The 13,423-nt window shown below is 40.9% G+C and overlaps 1 protein-coding gene across 1 annotated transcript in view; it reads left to right on the forward strand.

Annotated features, from left to right (window-relative positions):
- The window catches only part of LOC126252714 (5-phosphohydroxy-L-lysine phospho-lyase-like), a 334,596-nt gene that overhangs the window by 233,326 nt on the left and 87,847 nt on the right, over window positions 1–13,423 (forward strand). Inside the window, exon 4 of the mRNA XM_049953620.1 lies at window positions 12,680–12,822. Coding sequence (XP_049809577.1) covers window positions 12,680–12,822 — 143 coding nt within the window. The remainder of the gene's footprint in view (window positions 1–12,679; window positions 12,823–13,423) is intronic.

Consider the following 13,423-nt stretch of genomic DNA (forward strand, 5'->3'; position numbering starts at 1 on the left):
GTATGTGTGATAGATAACTCAGAATCAGTGTTAAAAATACTAGGCCAAACAGACATGAACAGTGAAAAACACACAGAGTGGTAAAATGGATATTACAGGGATTTGGCGAAAAAAAAAAAAAAGAAGAAGAAGGAGAAGAAGAAAGAAAGCTCTGAACAAACACTCATCAACAGTGAAGTGCAGCCAAATAGCTAGAAGAAAACATATGGAGTATGATTTAGGTGTTAACCACACATATCACCAAGCCAATGAACTGTAAACTGATACTTCTTCAAACTTCAAGGTGCTACTTAGTCAGAACAGAAATAAAACCCAGGACATGGCAGTCTGTAAAAGGAAGGTGAAAAAAAGAAATGAATATTAGTGTAAATAGTGTAAACCTTACCCAGTAGATGATAGGAAGCATAGTTATGAACATAAATTATATGTGACAATATCAGATAAAGTAACAGTGCGCACGCAACTAGTATAAACTGTGGGAAATTGACAGACTCTGAGTGCACAGAAACAAGTTTATATGTGCAACTTTTATCCTAATAGAATAAATACTGACTAGTAAATAGAAAAAACTGTGTGGGAAATAATGGAACTAAAAATATAAGTAGTTATACAGAGGCACAGATGCAGTGTCATGTGTTCTATTGCTCGAGTACTGGAATGATACACTAAGAACTAACAGGATGCCAAATGGGCTATAAATTACTCTAATGACATGGAATGTGGAAGAGCAGGCTTCACATCTACACTTTGTTGCAGCAAGCTGTGCTATTGATCCTCATAACTGGAAACAACAGAACCTATGTTTCATCCTGAAACATTGTGATGAGTGGTCAGATTATCCAATAGTGACTCCAACTTAATACTGCAATTTCACTGATAATGAGTATGGTAAGAAATCAAAGCATTCATTCACACATAATGTACCATAAATCCTGGATGTGGAATGAGTCCAGTGATGATTAACAGACGAGCAGCTGCTGATTTTATCAACTAGTTCATACTAAATGCTTATCTAACTTCACTGATTTCAGATAACACTGACAGCTGGCTATATATAGGAAAATTTAAAAGTTCATTTAATATGAATATCAGTGTTAACTGACATTTACATCCTCAGAGCACAAATATTCTTCTACATTATAGGAGTGACTCATAAGGTTACTTCAATTTTGAATGTCTAGTGATTTCCAATTTTCAGCCTGATATCTGCCGGAAATCTATTACAGACTTTTGTGCCAGAATATAAAACTCCATTTTGAAATCTAGACAAGAATGCAGGAAATTATGTTTCTGAAATAAAACACTTTCAGTTGTATATGAACTTTTATAGGAACACAGCCAGTTTTATGATGTCAAATCACATCTGGTATGCATCTAGAAGATAGGAAATGTACAGTTAACATTATGATTAGAAAAAGAACAGATACGTATCCTAATAATCTATGCTCTGTGACAACCAATATGAAATACTAACTCATCTGTAAAACATTTAAGCCGTGATATGGAAAGGAGAGAGCTCAACCTTCTCAGAATAAAATACTGCTACCCACAACAAGCAGGGCATCGTAGTTCAAATTGACCAGTTGAAAAACTGATATGATTTTCTTTCAAGGGCATAATGCCATAGTTGTTCAACTGTGTGGTTATTGATTCTGAGCTTGTTGTATGCTCTTGTGTCTAGTCTATTTGGTTTTAATGAGTTTTACACTGAAGTAATTTATAATTTATTTGGTTGTTTTGTGTCAAAGGGGCCTCAATCATGATATTTGGATATGTGTGAAAATGTTTTTAACTTCCTGCTATGCATGTGGTGGTGCTTGTGCCCTTCATAACAGACATGAGCACAATGACTTGCAGTGTAGCCCTGCACAGCAAGGTGGTAGGAGGGTTGCCAGCTTCCTGGTATGAAGTGGATTTTCTCAACCATGAGTTTTCAGTGTTGCTAGCTGGGGCTTTTTACCTTTTCTTGTTGTCTTATTTTGCTCTTTCCATTTTTACATGTCAAGTTGTCTACTGGTCAATTTGAACTGTAACATCCTGCTTGTTTCAAGTAACAGTATTTTATTTTTAGAAGGTTGATTCCCCTCCTTCCCTTATCAGGGCTTAAATGTTTTACAGACTTGTGAGCATTTCATATTGGTTGCCATAGAGCATAGATTATTGGGATAGGTATCTGAGTTGTTGTTTTATTAATTTATTTTTGTCATGATGTCGATTCTACATTTACTATCTTGTAGATGTGCGCCTGAAGATGCAATTTGACATTATAAAACCCATCATGTTCCTGTGAAAGTTTTATATACAGCTGAAGGTGGTTTAGTTGAGAAACATGGATTATTTTAGCCATGGTTGCCCTCAACAGAAATCTATTTACAGTATATGGAAATTCCTTTTACTTCTAATATTGTAGTTACCAAGCAAGGTGGTGCAGTAGTTAGCACACTGGACTCACATTCAGGAAGATGACAGTTCAAACCCACATCCATCTGTCCAGATTTAAGTTTTCCCTGATCTCCCTAAATCACTCCAGGCAAATGCCGATAAACCCAATATTCTTTCCTTCTAGTATTGTGATTGTGAATTTTTTGGTTCATTCTAAATTCACTTTCATTATCAATCAAAAATACCATTAGAGAGCAAATAAGGCTTAGGAGATGTATCCAGCCAGCATAATGTAGGAATCACAGATATGTTTTTGTGTGTGTGTGTGTGTGTGTGTGTGTATGTGTGTGTGTGTGTGTGTGTGTGTGTTTTCCTTCCTTTTCTGAAGAAGGCTTTGATCTAAAGCTCTGTGTGTAACAGTCTTTTTGTTATAACTGTCTGCAACTCAACATATCATCCTTACAGTGAGTAGCAATCTATCCCTTTCGTAATAGTTGTTACTTTCCCCTGAGTAGAATTGTGGCATTATTATTTTATGAGTGTACACATTTAAGCTTAGATCATTAATATACAGAAGGAACAAAAGTGGTACTATTACTGATTCTAGGGTACACCATATTTAATTATAGTCTGACAAGAGTACAGAAGCAACAAGAATATGAAAAGGATAGATTGCTACTCACCACATGGAGTAGGTGTTGAGTTGCAGACAGGCACAGTGAAAAAGTCTGCTGAACATTTAAGCTTTCTGATAAAAACAGTTCTTCTACTAAAATAAAAAAACTTACACAAACATGACTCACACAAACATAGCCATTGTCTGTGGGTGCTAGGACCCTACTGTGAACTGTAACTGCATCTGACTATCTGACTTGTGCAGCAACCTATAGGGGTGGGGAAAGATACAGCAGGGTCATGGTGGGTACAGTATGGGCTGCTAGGTGCAGAGTAGGAAAGTTGTGCTGGGGACGGGGTGGGGGGGGGGGGGGGGGGAAGACTAGTAGGTGAATTGGTGGGATAGAATGTGTATGAAGTTCTGGAGTGGGAGCAGGGAAAGGGATAGGTAGGTGGAGGATAGGGACTAGTGAAGGTTGTAGAGATTCCACCTGTACATGGGTACTACTCAAAAAAGCTGATGTTGGTAGGTTGGATCCAGATGGCGCATCTGTGAAGCAGTCATTGAAGTGAAGTGCATCATGTTGGGCAGCATGTTCAGCAACTGGGTGGTCCAGCTGCCTCTTGGCCGTAGTTTGGTGGTGGCCATTCATGCATACAGAGAGCATGTTAGTTGTTATGCCCAAGTAGAAAGCTGGCTGCAGTTTAATTTATAGATCACATGACTGCTTTCACAGGTAGTCCACTATTTGATGGGATAGGAGAAGCCTGTAATAGGACTGGAGTAGGTGGTAATGCAATGATTTATGTGATAGGTCTTACATCTAGATCTATGGCAGGGATGTAAGCCCTGAGGCAGGTTGTTGTCCCATCCTGGACTTTCCATGTTTAAAGTGTTGAGAAATAGTTTTTTGGTAGTTATTAGTGCAGTCGATGCTTACTGCTTACTTATGGTTGCCCAGGAAGGAATTGAACCAGTTGTTGGACAGACCTCAAAAACCATACGTTTCAAGCTTTGACGGCAGAATCCTTTGATCCACCAAGTCAAAAGATTTTGATAGACTGATAAAAACTTTTGTTGACTCCTGATTCTTGTCCATCAGGCTAAGTTCACAGCTGATGCCATCATAAATGGCCATTCTAGTTGACCTCTCACTTGTTGCTCATTACGTAGGATATTGCTTTTCTTTACAAATTCTGTAAGTTTGTCATCTACAACATTTTCCAATATTTTTGAAATGCAAGAGAAAACTGTGATAGGTGTGTAGTTATTTACATTATCTCTCTTACTTTTTGTATATACTGGAATAATCTTACATGTATTCAGTACATCAGGAAAAGTGCCTGTTTGAAGTGAGCACTCACATAAGTGTGCAAATATTTCAATTAGGTTCAGAGCACACTTCCTTAAGATTGTTGCAGGGGCATAATCAATGCCTGCAGATTTGGAGTTTTTTAGTTCTTTTATTGCTTTTACTACTTCATCTTGTTAGATGTTGCTGATGTACATTGACCTACTGCATGCACTTCTTTCATATTAATTGAATTGGGTATTCTTATTTATGTTTGATTGTATCATGTTATCAGCAGCACTTGTGAAAGAGTTGCTCAGCATGGTCGCTTCTTTTAAGAAGTTTGTTAGCTTTTTATTTGCTTGTACATGATACTCTATTTTTGCCAGATTTTTTTGTAACCCTCCACATGTCCTTCACTTCATTTGTTGATTTATAAATGTATTCATTGTTATGCATTGTTTTTGCTGCTCTTACTACTTTTCTTAGCATTGTGAAATATTTTTTATAGTATATGTGTAATTCAAGTGAGGAATTATTCAAATTATACATTTTATGAAGTAGTCTCTTCTTCCGGTATGAAATCCTTATTGCCCTTGTGATCCATCTGTTTGTTCTATAATTGACCCTTGTGGCTGAAGTTTTCTGCAGAAATGTAGTTCAAAAGAAATGGATTTGTGGTGACTCTGAACAATAATATTGCTGATGGACAATGTATAGACTCTCTTTTGGAGCCATATTTAGTACTCTGTGGTTTAGTATTGAACAGTTGCTACATATTGTGCTGAGTGTAAATAAAACAGTGTGTACTGAGTGCAGCATGGTTGGTAATAATTCAGGCTAGACTATGAAAACTCACCACATTAATGACCCTGAGTTGTGAATATGTGATTTGTATTTGTGATTGTATCACCAGCGTACGCTCCATGCTTACTACACCGTCTTGCCAGACATTCGAGTGAGTGCTGTGGATGTGTGAAGTGATGGTGACTACTGACATAATGAAAAAAGTGAAAATTTTGATCAACCTCAAATTAATAGTGTATCTTGTGTGTTGATAATGATGACCTGCAGCATTAGTTACTCTACAGGTCCAATAATAGGAACACGACATCAGTACTCCACGTATGCATTAATACAGTGCCCTCACTGTATAGAAAATTTAATGTGACAAACCACACCTCGAATGACCACTGTGTCACCAATGCAGGCCACACAACAACAACAATGGGCTTCCACCCCTACATTGTCAACTGGCTTTCCTCCAGTGGTCACTACCACTGGTGCCAACCTCAGTGGCATAATGTCACCAGACAGCTGTGGCAAATATCCTGCATTTCAAGCTTCCACGGACTCATCTCAGGTGGCATTCCATATCAAGATGAAACAACAGCAACAGTCAAACAATCACAGTACCATGTTGCCATCACCACCACAGTTACCATACAGCAAACAGTACAGCAACTATAAACCACAACATCCAACGTGCACATAAGCTGTCAGCACACCATGCCCCCTCACCAAACCAAACATTAAGCTCCTGCCATTCTGTGTGGATGATGCAGTGTTATGGTTTGCTACAGCTGAAGGCTTTTTGTACACTATGACATTACAGACAGTTCAGAAAAATTTGTTGCACTAATATGTTACTTAGACAAGCATCCTCCTGTCACTGCCACCCTCCAATAAATATGAGGTGGCAAAATGAGTGATTCTGAGAAGATTCACACACCCACCAGAACAACAACTATATCAAGTGTTGTACGAAGCACGCCTTGACGATGGCACTCGTTCACAGCTGTGGCGCCACCTCTAGCACTCAATTGACACGAAGGTCATCAATGATTACACATTGTGATCTACCTGGGTTGCAAAGTTGCTGACTGCAGTCCAGACAGCACTGATAGCCCATGAGCAGCAACCGAAGGAAAACAGACTCACACTGGCCAACAGAATATACGCCTTTGTGTGTCAGAACAGCTGCCACCCAGACAGAACACCTCACAACATCATGCCACACTGCAATGTTGGTTCACCACAACTCACTCCAGAACTACATGTGCACTGCCCCAGCAATAGTGATGTTCAGCCACCATGACAAACTACCATGGAAGAATAGGACAACGCTGATGCTGCATGCTGGTACCACTGAACATTCGGTGGTAAGGCACAAAAATGCCAAACTCTGTGCTGGCACCTAAATGCTACCAGTAGGCAGGAACAGGCACACTCACCTGCCACACTACAACAATTGCCTACTGGCTACGATCACCATGCGAGGAGGTGGACGTGTTGTCAATGCGGATGTCGTAGACAACACTCAGTTACTGATTGACACAGGGTCCAACATCTGTATATTCCCACATCACCTTGCTACGGTGTGATCCACCTTAGAACCTCTGCACCTCGTGGCCACCAGTGACATTCCTATATGAGTATGCAACACCATGACCAGACCAGTGACTTTCACCAGTGGAGTACAATGCATGTGGACTTCCTACGTAGCCAATGTAATGCAACCAGTTGTCAGGGTGGACTTCTTGTGACACTTCCAACTTTCCCCTGAGTTCTAATGGTCTGCATTGTACCACCATGATACACACATCATCATCACCATTCCATCCCCTGTATCAGTGCCACCTTATGCAACAAACCTTCACTGCACTGGACAAGCTGACTACAAACCACTTACAATTCCTGGATGCGCGTGAAGAAAGCCCCTCATTGTGCCTGAAACTTCAGTCACTTACCCAGGAACTCAACATGGCCTGTGATATTGTTGATGCATTAAAATAGCAATGCACATGCTGATCTATGGGACCCACAGCCTCCTCATTGACTGCACCAGAATCACACCCACAGCCAACTTGGGTGGACAAGTTTACACAGGTATGTACTTTGCATTCTGCCTCGCCTGCCTCCCTGGCCCATACTAGTGTCACTGCAATCAATGTATTTGTGTGCCATACAAAATGGAACGGTCCATAGCATTATTACTACACTGGAACCCATGGTACAACACAAGCTGTGTAGACTAGATTGTTAAAAACTGAACACTGCAGAAGAAGAAGCAGTAAATCAAATGATGTCATGTGGTGTGCTTCAACAATCTGACAGCCTATGGGCCTCGAAAATGAAAGTGGTTCCAAATAAAGACAGGTCGGTACACGTGTGCAGTGATTACTGTACATTGAATGCTTGAACTGTGCATGACTCCTACCCAGTACCAAACATTCAAGTTTTTATCCACAAACTAGCATTGATTGCAAGAAAGCATGTTCAAAAAATTGTCATCATCATGCCTTTCAGTTTGTTTGAGTTCTTGGTAATGCCATATGGAGTCAAAACACTGTGAAGATGTGGGAGCATTTCCCCATTGCTATACCTATATAGATGATATATTAGTGTTCTCCAAAGACAATGGAGCACTTGATAGACACCTCAAGCAAGTTCTTGTTCCTTAGATGAAGCAGGCATCAAAATCAACAAGGACAAATTTCAGCTTTTCCAGAATGAAGTCACATTTCTAGGATACACCATCTCTGCTTCAGGAATATGTTCAATGGATGACCAGTTGGCACTTGTACAAAATATTCCATGACCACAATTGTTCCACGACCTTCAGCGATGTCTCAGCATCTTAAATTTTACCAGATAAACATCCCACATGCAGCGGACATCCAGCCTACCCCCACTGATGCATTAAAATGACCAAACACCCATGGACATCGCTGGCCAACATGGACTGACGATTTGCAAGTGGCTTTCACACATTCAGTTGGTAGTTTGGTTTCAGCAGTGGCTTTAGCCCACCTGGTACCAGGTATGCCTCTTCAACTAATAACAATGCCAGCGAGGTAGCAATAAGGATGGTACTCCAGCTAATCATTGACGAGCAAGTGCAACCATTCTGGTTTTTCTCCAGAAGGCTCTTGTAAGCCCAAACACAGTATTCTGCATTTGGGCAAGAACTTTTAGCAATCTACAAGGCTGTCTACTATTTCAATGAAGATATTGACCGGTGAGCAGTTACAATTTATACAGACTATAAACTGATCACGGACACGATTCAGCATCCATCAACATGAGTTACTCTGAGACAATTTATATACTTGAACTATATTTCTCAATTTACTATGGATCAATACCATATTGCTTCAACTGGACTGTCTTGAAATGGCATGAGAACTGATGTCAGATCCATTGATTTTGACACTTACTCCTGATTTGGCAACCAGTTTCAAGATTGAATGCTGTCAGCTACCAGAGACAGATGCAGCTCTACTCTTTGATTCTTCACTTGGAAAACAACAGCCACTGGTTCCAGTGTCCTTTTTCAGAGTCATTTTTTGGTCATTACACAATCTTTTCCATCTGAGAATATGATCCACAATGAAGCTTGTATGGTCAAACATTAAAAGTGACTGCAAAGTATGGACATGCATTTGCATTATCTGTCAATAAAGCAAAGTCAGCCATCACATGCAGACACCACTAGGCTACTTCACAGTTCCAAGGGGACAATTTTTTCACATATCGTCAGGACAAAAATACAATCTCTGCATAAGTAATTGTGTGACACGATGTACTAAGGCAACACCAGTGACCAACATTGATGGACTAAGCCAACACCAATGATCAACATGACGGTGGTAGCCATAGCTGCAGCGTTTGAGTATAGATGGATTGCCCGGTTCAGGTGTCCATTCACAATAACAATGGACCAAGGATGATAGTTTGAGGCCATGCTGATTGAAGCATTATGCAGCATGTGCGGCATTGACTGCTGGCATACGACAGCGTATACCACCTGTAGAGTAATGGTCTTGTCGAGAGGTGGCACAGAACAGTGAAAGCAGTGCCCATGTGTCACAGCAGTGAATGAGTAGCAGCACTCCCTTGGGTCTTGCTAGGGGTGTGCACTGCCACAAAAGAGGATCTACAGGCGTTCCTGGCCAAATTGCATTATGGAGAGACACTGTGACTACTGATGGGCAACAGTCCACAACGATTACCAGAACTACTACAAGTGGTATGGAGAAGAATTCAGTGCATCACAATCTCATTGCCATGTGCTCATCAAGCACTGCCTACCTTCATCCACAGGGCACTGGACATGACGCAATTTGTCATGCTGCGTGACAACATGGTCCAACCTGCACTCACACCCCCCCACAAGAACCCATACTAACTCATAAGCCGCAGCGACACCACCTTCCAAATCAAGGTCAATGGGGAACCAACAATGGTGGCCATCTACTGTCTGAAGCCACCGTGGACCCTGAAAGATCTCTCCACTCATACCACATAACTTTCATTGTTACAGCCCATGTCAGTGGAACATGAACGTCCAGTGTTACCCACACAGCAGCCAACGACAGGGGATGGCAATGTGCCACCTCCCACTTCAGTGTTCAGCTGATTTCAATGCCCCCCCCCCCCCCCCCCCTTGTGACACCTCAAGGATTACAAACTCACTTAAGCAACAGCAGTTATTCATCACAGTGATAGCGCCCCCACCTGTGCTCTGCACTCCATGGGGGTACTCTGTGGGGACTCTAAACAATATTATCGCTGACAGATGATGTATACACACTCTTCTGGACTGTCGGCCAGGGTGGCCGAGTGGTTCTAGGCGCTACAGTCTGGAATCGCGCGACCACTACGGTCACAGGTTGGAATCCTGCCCCAGGCATGGATGTGTGTGATGTCCTTAGGCTAGTTAGGTTTAAGTAGTTCTAAGTTCTAGGGGACTGATAACCTCAGAAGTTAAGTCCCATAGTGTTCAGAGCCATTTGAACCATTTTCTTCTGGACTCATAGTTAGTACACTCTGTGCTTTCATATCAAATGTATTGTACTAAGTGGAAATAAAATGTGTACAGAACACAGTGCAGTTGGTAAAAATTCACGATCATATCGCCTAGACTGTGAAAACTCACCACAGGTTAATGTATCAATGCAGATGTTGAATTTTTCAAAAAAATGGTTCAAATGGCTCTGAGCACTACGGGACTTAACATCTGAGGTCATCAGTCCCCTAGAACTTAGAACTACTTAAACTTAACTAACCTAAGGACATCACACACATCCATGCCCGAGACAGGATTCAAACCTGTGACTGTAGCAGCCGTGCAGTTCCGGACTGTAGCCCCTAGAACCGCTCGGCCACCGCGGCCGGCCTGAATTTTTCATTTTGATCATTAGTTTAGTAAACCTGTGACCATTGTTATTTATTTAATAAGTTGTTTAAGTAATTTATATTATCCTGACTATAGCTTCTACATGTGGTTCTTAAAGACGTCTTGTTAACAATACTACGAGGGTTGCCCAGAAAATAATGCCCCATTTTTTTTTTTTTCTCCAGAAGTATTTATTCCACAACAATCAAATTTACATATGTGAAAGACTGATGTTTTGTCTACTTGCTTTATTTTTCCACATAATCTCCTTCAAGTTCGACGGCCTTTCTCCAGCGAGACACAAGAGCGTGTATTCCCTGCCGGTAAAAATCTTTACTCTGCCTACGGAGCCAGGTTGTCACTTTGTGAATCACTTCTTCGTCATCGGCAAAACGTCTTCCACGAATGAAATTCTTCATTGGCCCAAACAAGTGAAAGTCTGAAGGAGCCAAATCGGGGCTGTAGGGTGGATGGGGTAACACTATCCAACCCAGTTTCGCGATGTGTTCACAAGTCCTCAAACTTGTGTGAGGACGAGCGTTATCATGCTGAATCAAAACATCCTGTGGGTTAACATGACGCCCAAGGCGCCGGAAGCGCTGCTTAAGTTTGTCTAATGTTTTGACATAAGCCTCTGAATTAATGGTACTGCCTTTTGGCATCACATCAATGAGAATTACGCCCTCGCAATCCCAAAACACAGTCATCATGACTTTTCCGGCTGAAGGACCTGTTTTGAATTTTTTCTTCTGTGGAGAATAAGCATGACGCCATTCCATCGATTGTCTTTTTGTTTCGGGCTCAAAATGATGCACCCAAGTTTCATCACCTGTCACAATCCGTGACAAAAAGGCCTCCCCGTCAACGTGAAAGCGTCGCAACAAATCGAAAGAAATGTCTTTTCTTTGGGATTTGTGATCGACAGTAAGACACCGAGGAACCCATCTTGCACACACTTTTGAGTATCCAAGCTGATTGATAATCACATCCACACTTCCTTTGCTTACTGACAACTCCAGTGCCAATTGTCGAGTCGTAATGCGTCGATCCCGTCGAATGAGAACATCAGCCAGCTGCAACATGTCAGGCGTGACAGCCGTGGGAGGCCTTCCCGACCGCGGCAAATCTCGGAGCTCCGCAGCACCGCCCTCTGATGCTTTCACCCTCTGTGCCCAGCGACCAACAGTACTCCTATCGACTGCAGATGTTCCGTAGACGTTGCACAAGCGTTTATGGATATTGCCCACGGTTTCTTCCTCTGCTACGAGAAATTCAATCACTGCACGTTGTTTCTGACGGATGTCACTTGCAGACGCCATTTTAGAACATTCCTACACCACCGCTCTCTGTCGGAGGAAATTGAAACTTTGCGTACACACGCGGGAAACTTCAAATAACTCGCACCTAAAGTTTCACATTTCTAATATTTTTTATTTCGGAGAAAAAAAATATGGGGCATTATTTACTGGGCAACCCTCGTATCTTTTATGTTCAAGCTTAGTATTTGAGCAAGATGGTCACTAAAGCCGGCATTGAAAATTTTTCTGAAGTGCTGAGTAGAAACTGACCAAAAGCCATTGTTACCTGAGCAGCAGCATTAACTTCTGCCTTTAAGCTGTAAAATGTAGCAAGGTTCAAAAGGGCAACTCTGTTTCTGTGTTTTGTGAGAAAATCAAAGTTGAAGTCACAACAGATTATCAAATCACACTTCTTTTTATTTACCTTGTTCAGTAATGACTCCAATTTCTTTAAGAAAAGTTCAAAATTTCCATATCTGGGATTTTGTACTTATCCACACAGCTTCTTAACACTTCAAGTGAAAAGAAGGGAAGGAGGGTGTACATGTATGCTTTGTGGTGAAAGTCCATCTTTCTGTTGTTGGTGCTGTGTGGATTCTCTTGTATGCTGCATAAGCTCTTGGGTGCCATTTTTCATATTTTTTTAGTAATTTAATATGTAGTATCTTATATGTAAGAAATTTTCTGTCTTGACCACAATTCAAATGTAAACCTCACCGTTATCATTAATGTCGATTTACCAGTCATACTGATTCCATCTAATTTCATATTTTTTATGAATTTTACTGTATCACTGTACAACATAGTTTTAAATGCACTCTAATATATCAGGTACATATTATTTAATATACTGAATTCTGTGTTGTCATTGTGTGCTCATTAGATAATTTCAATTAATTTTGTTTGTTTAGTGCAGAAGCCAATGATTTGGCTCTCCAGCTTGCAAAAATGTATACAAAGAGGCGAGATGTCGTTGTCATTGATGGATCTTTCCATGGTGCTGTTAACTCACTTCTTGAAATCAGTCCAAAGGCTTTCAAGAACCTTCATACAGGTATTACTTCTTCAGGCAATATTTGCTGTGCTTTAGTATAAGTTAGTTCACTTCATCACAATTTGCACTTAATTAGTGATTGTAGGTTTTTCACCATATTCTAGTTCTGTAATTCATTAATTGTACTGTATCTGACAGCAGCTAGAAAATATGTTATAACTTAATATCCCATGTATAGGGTGCTTCAGGAAGGAAACAGACTTGCATTAAATGCTGATAGTATGGGCCATTCTGATGAACACTACATTATAAAATATGTGCTGTGTGCTCAGTAGTAAATGATGTAAAGGTAATTCAAAGTAATAGATTGTTATGTAAGTCTGCAGGCTTTTGTGGCTGTTGTCATTGAAGTTAAAATCTTCTGGGTTATTAGGCCGCGTCATGTTTCTTCTAAAATGTTTGATGTTTCAACCCCCCTGCTGGGATCTTTCTCAGGATCTTTTGGTGTCCACTACTGCTAGAACACTGTCAGAGACGAGTGTCACGTCCACTTATAAGGGGGGAATTTTCTGGAGTTCGTGCTGGAGAAGTGATAGTATTGGTTAAAATTCATATGGCTACCATTGGTGGGCCACAGTCATAGGCTAATATAAAAGAAGGA

This window comes from Schistocerca nitens, chromosome 1 (assembly GCF_023898315.1).
Source record: "Schistocerca nitens isolate TAMUIC-IGC-003100 chromosome 1, iqSchNite1.1, whole genome shotgun sequence".
In the NCBI taxonomy this organism is placed as follows: Eukaryota; Metazoa; Arthropoda; class Insecta; order Orthoptera; family Acrididae; genus Schistocerca; species Schistocerca nitens.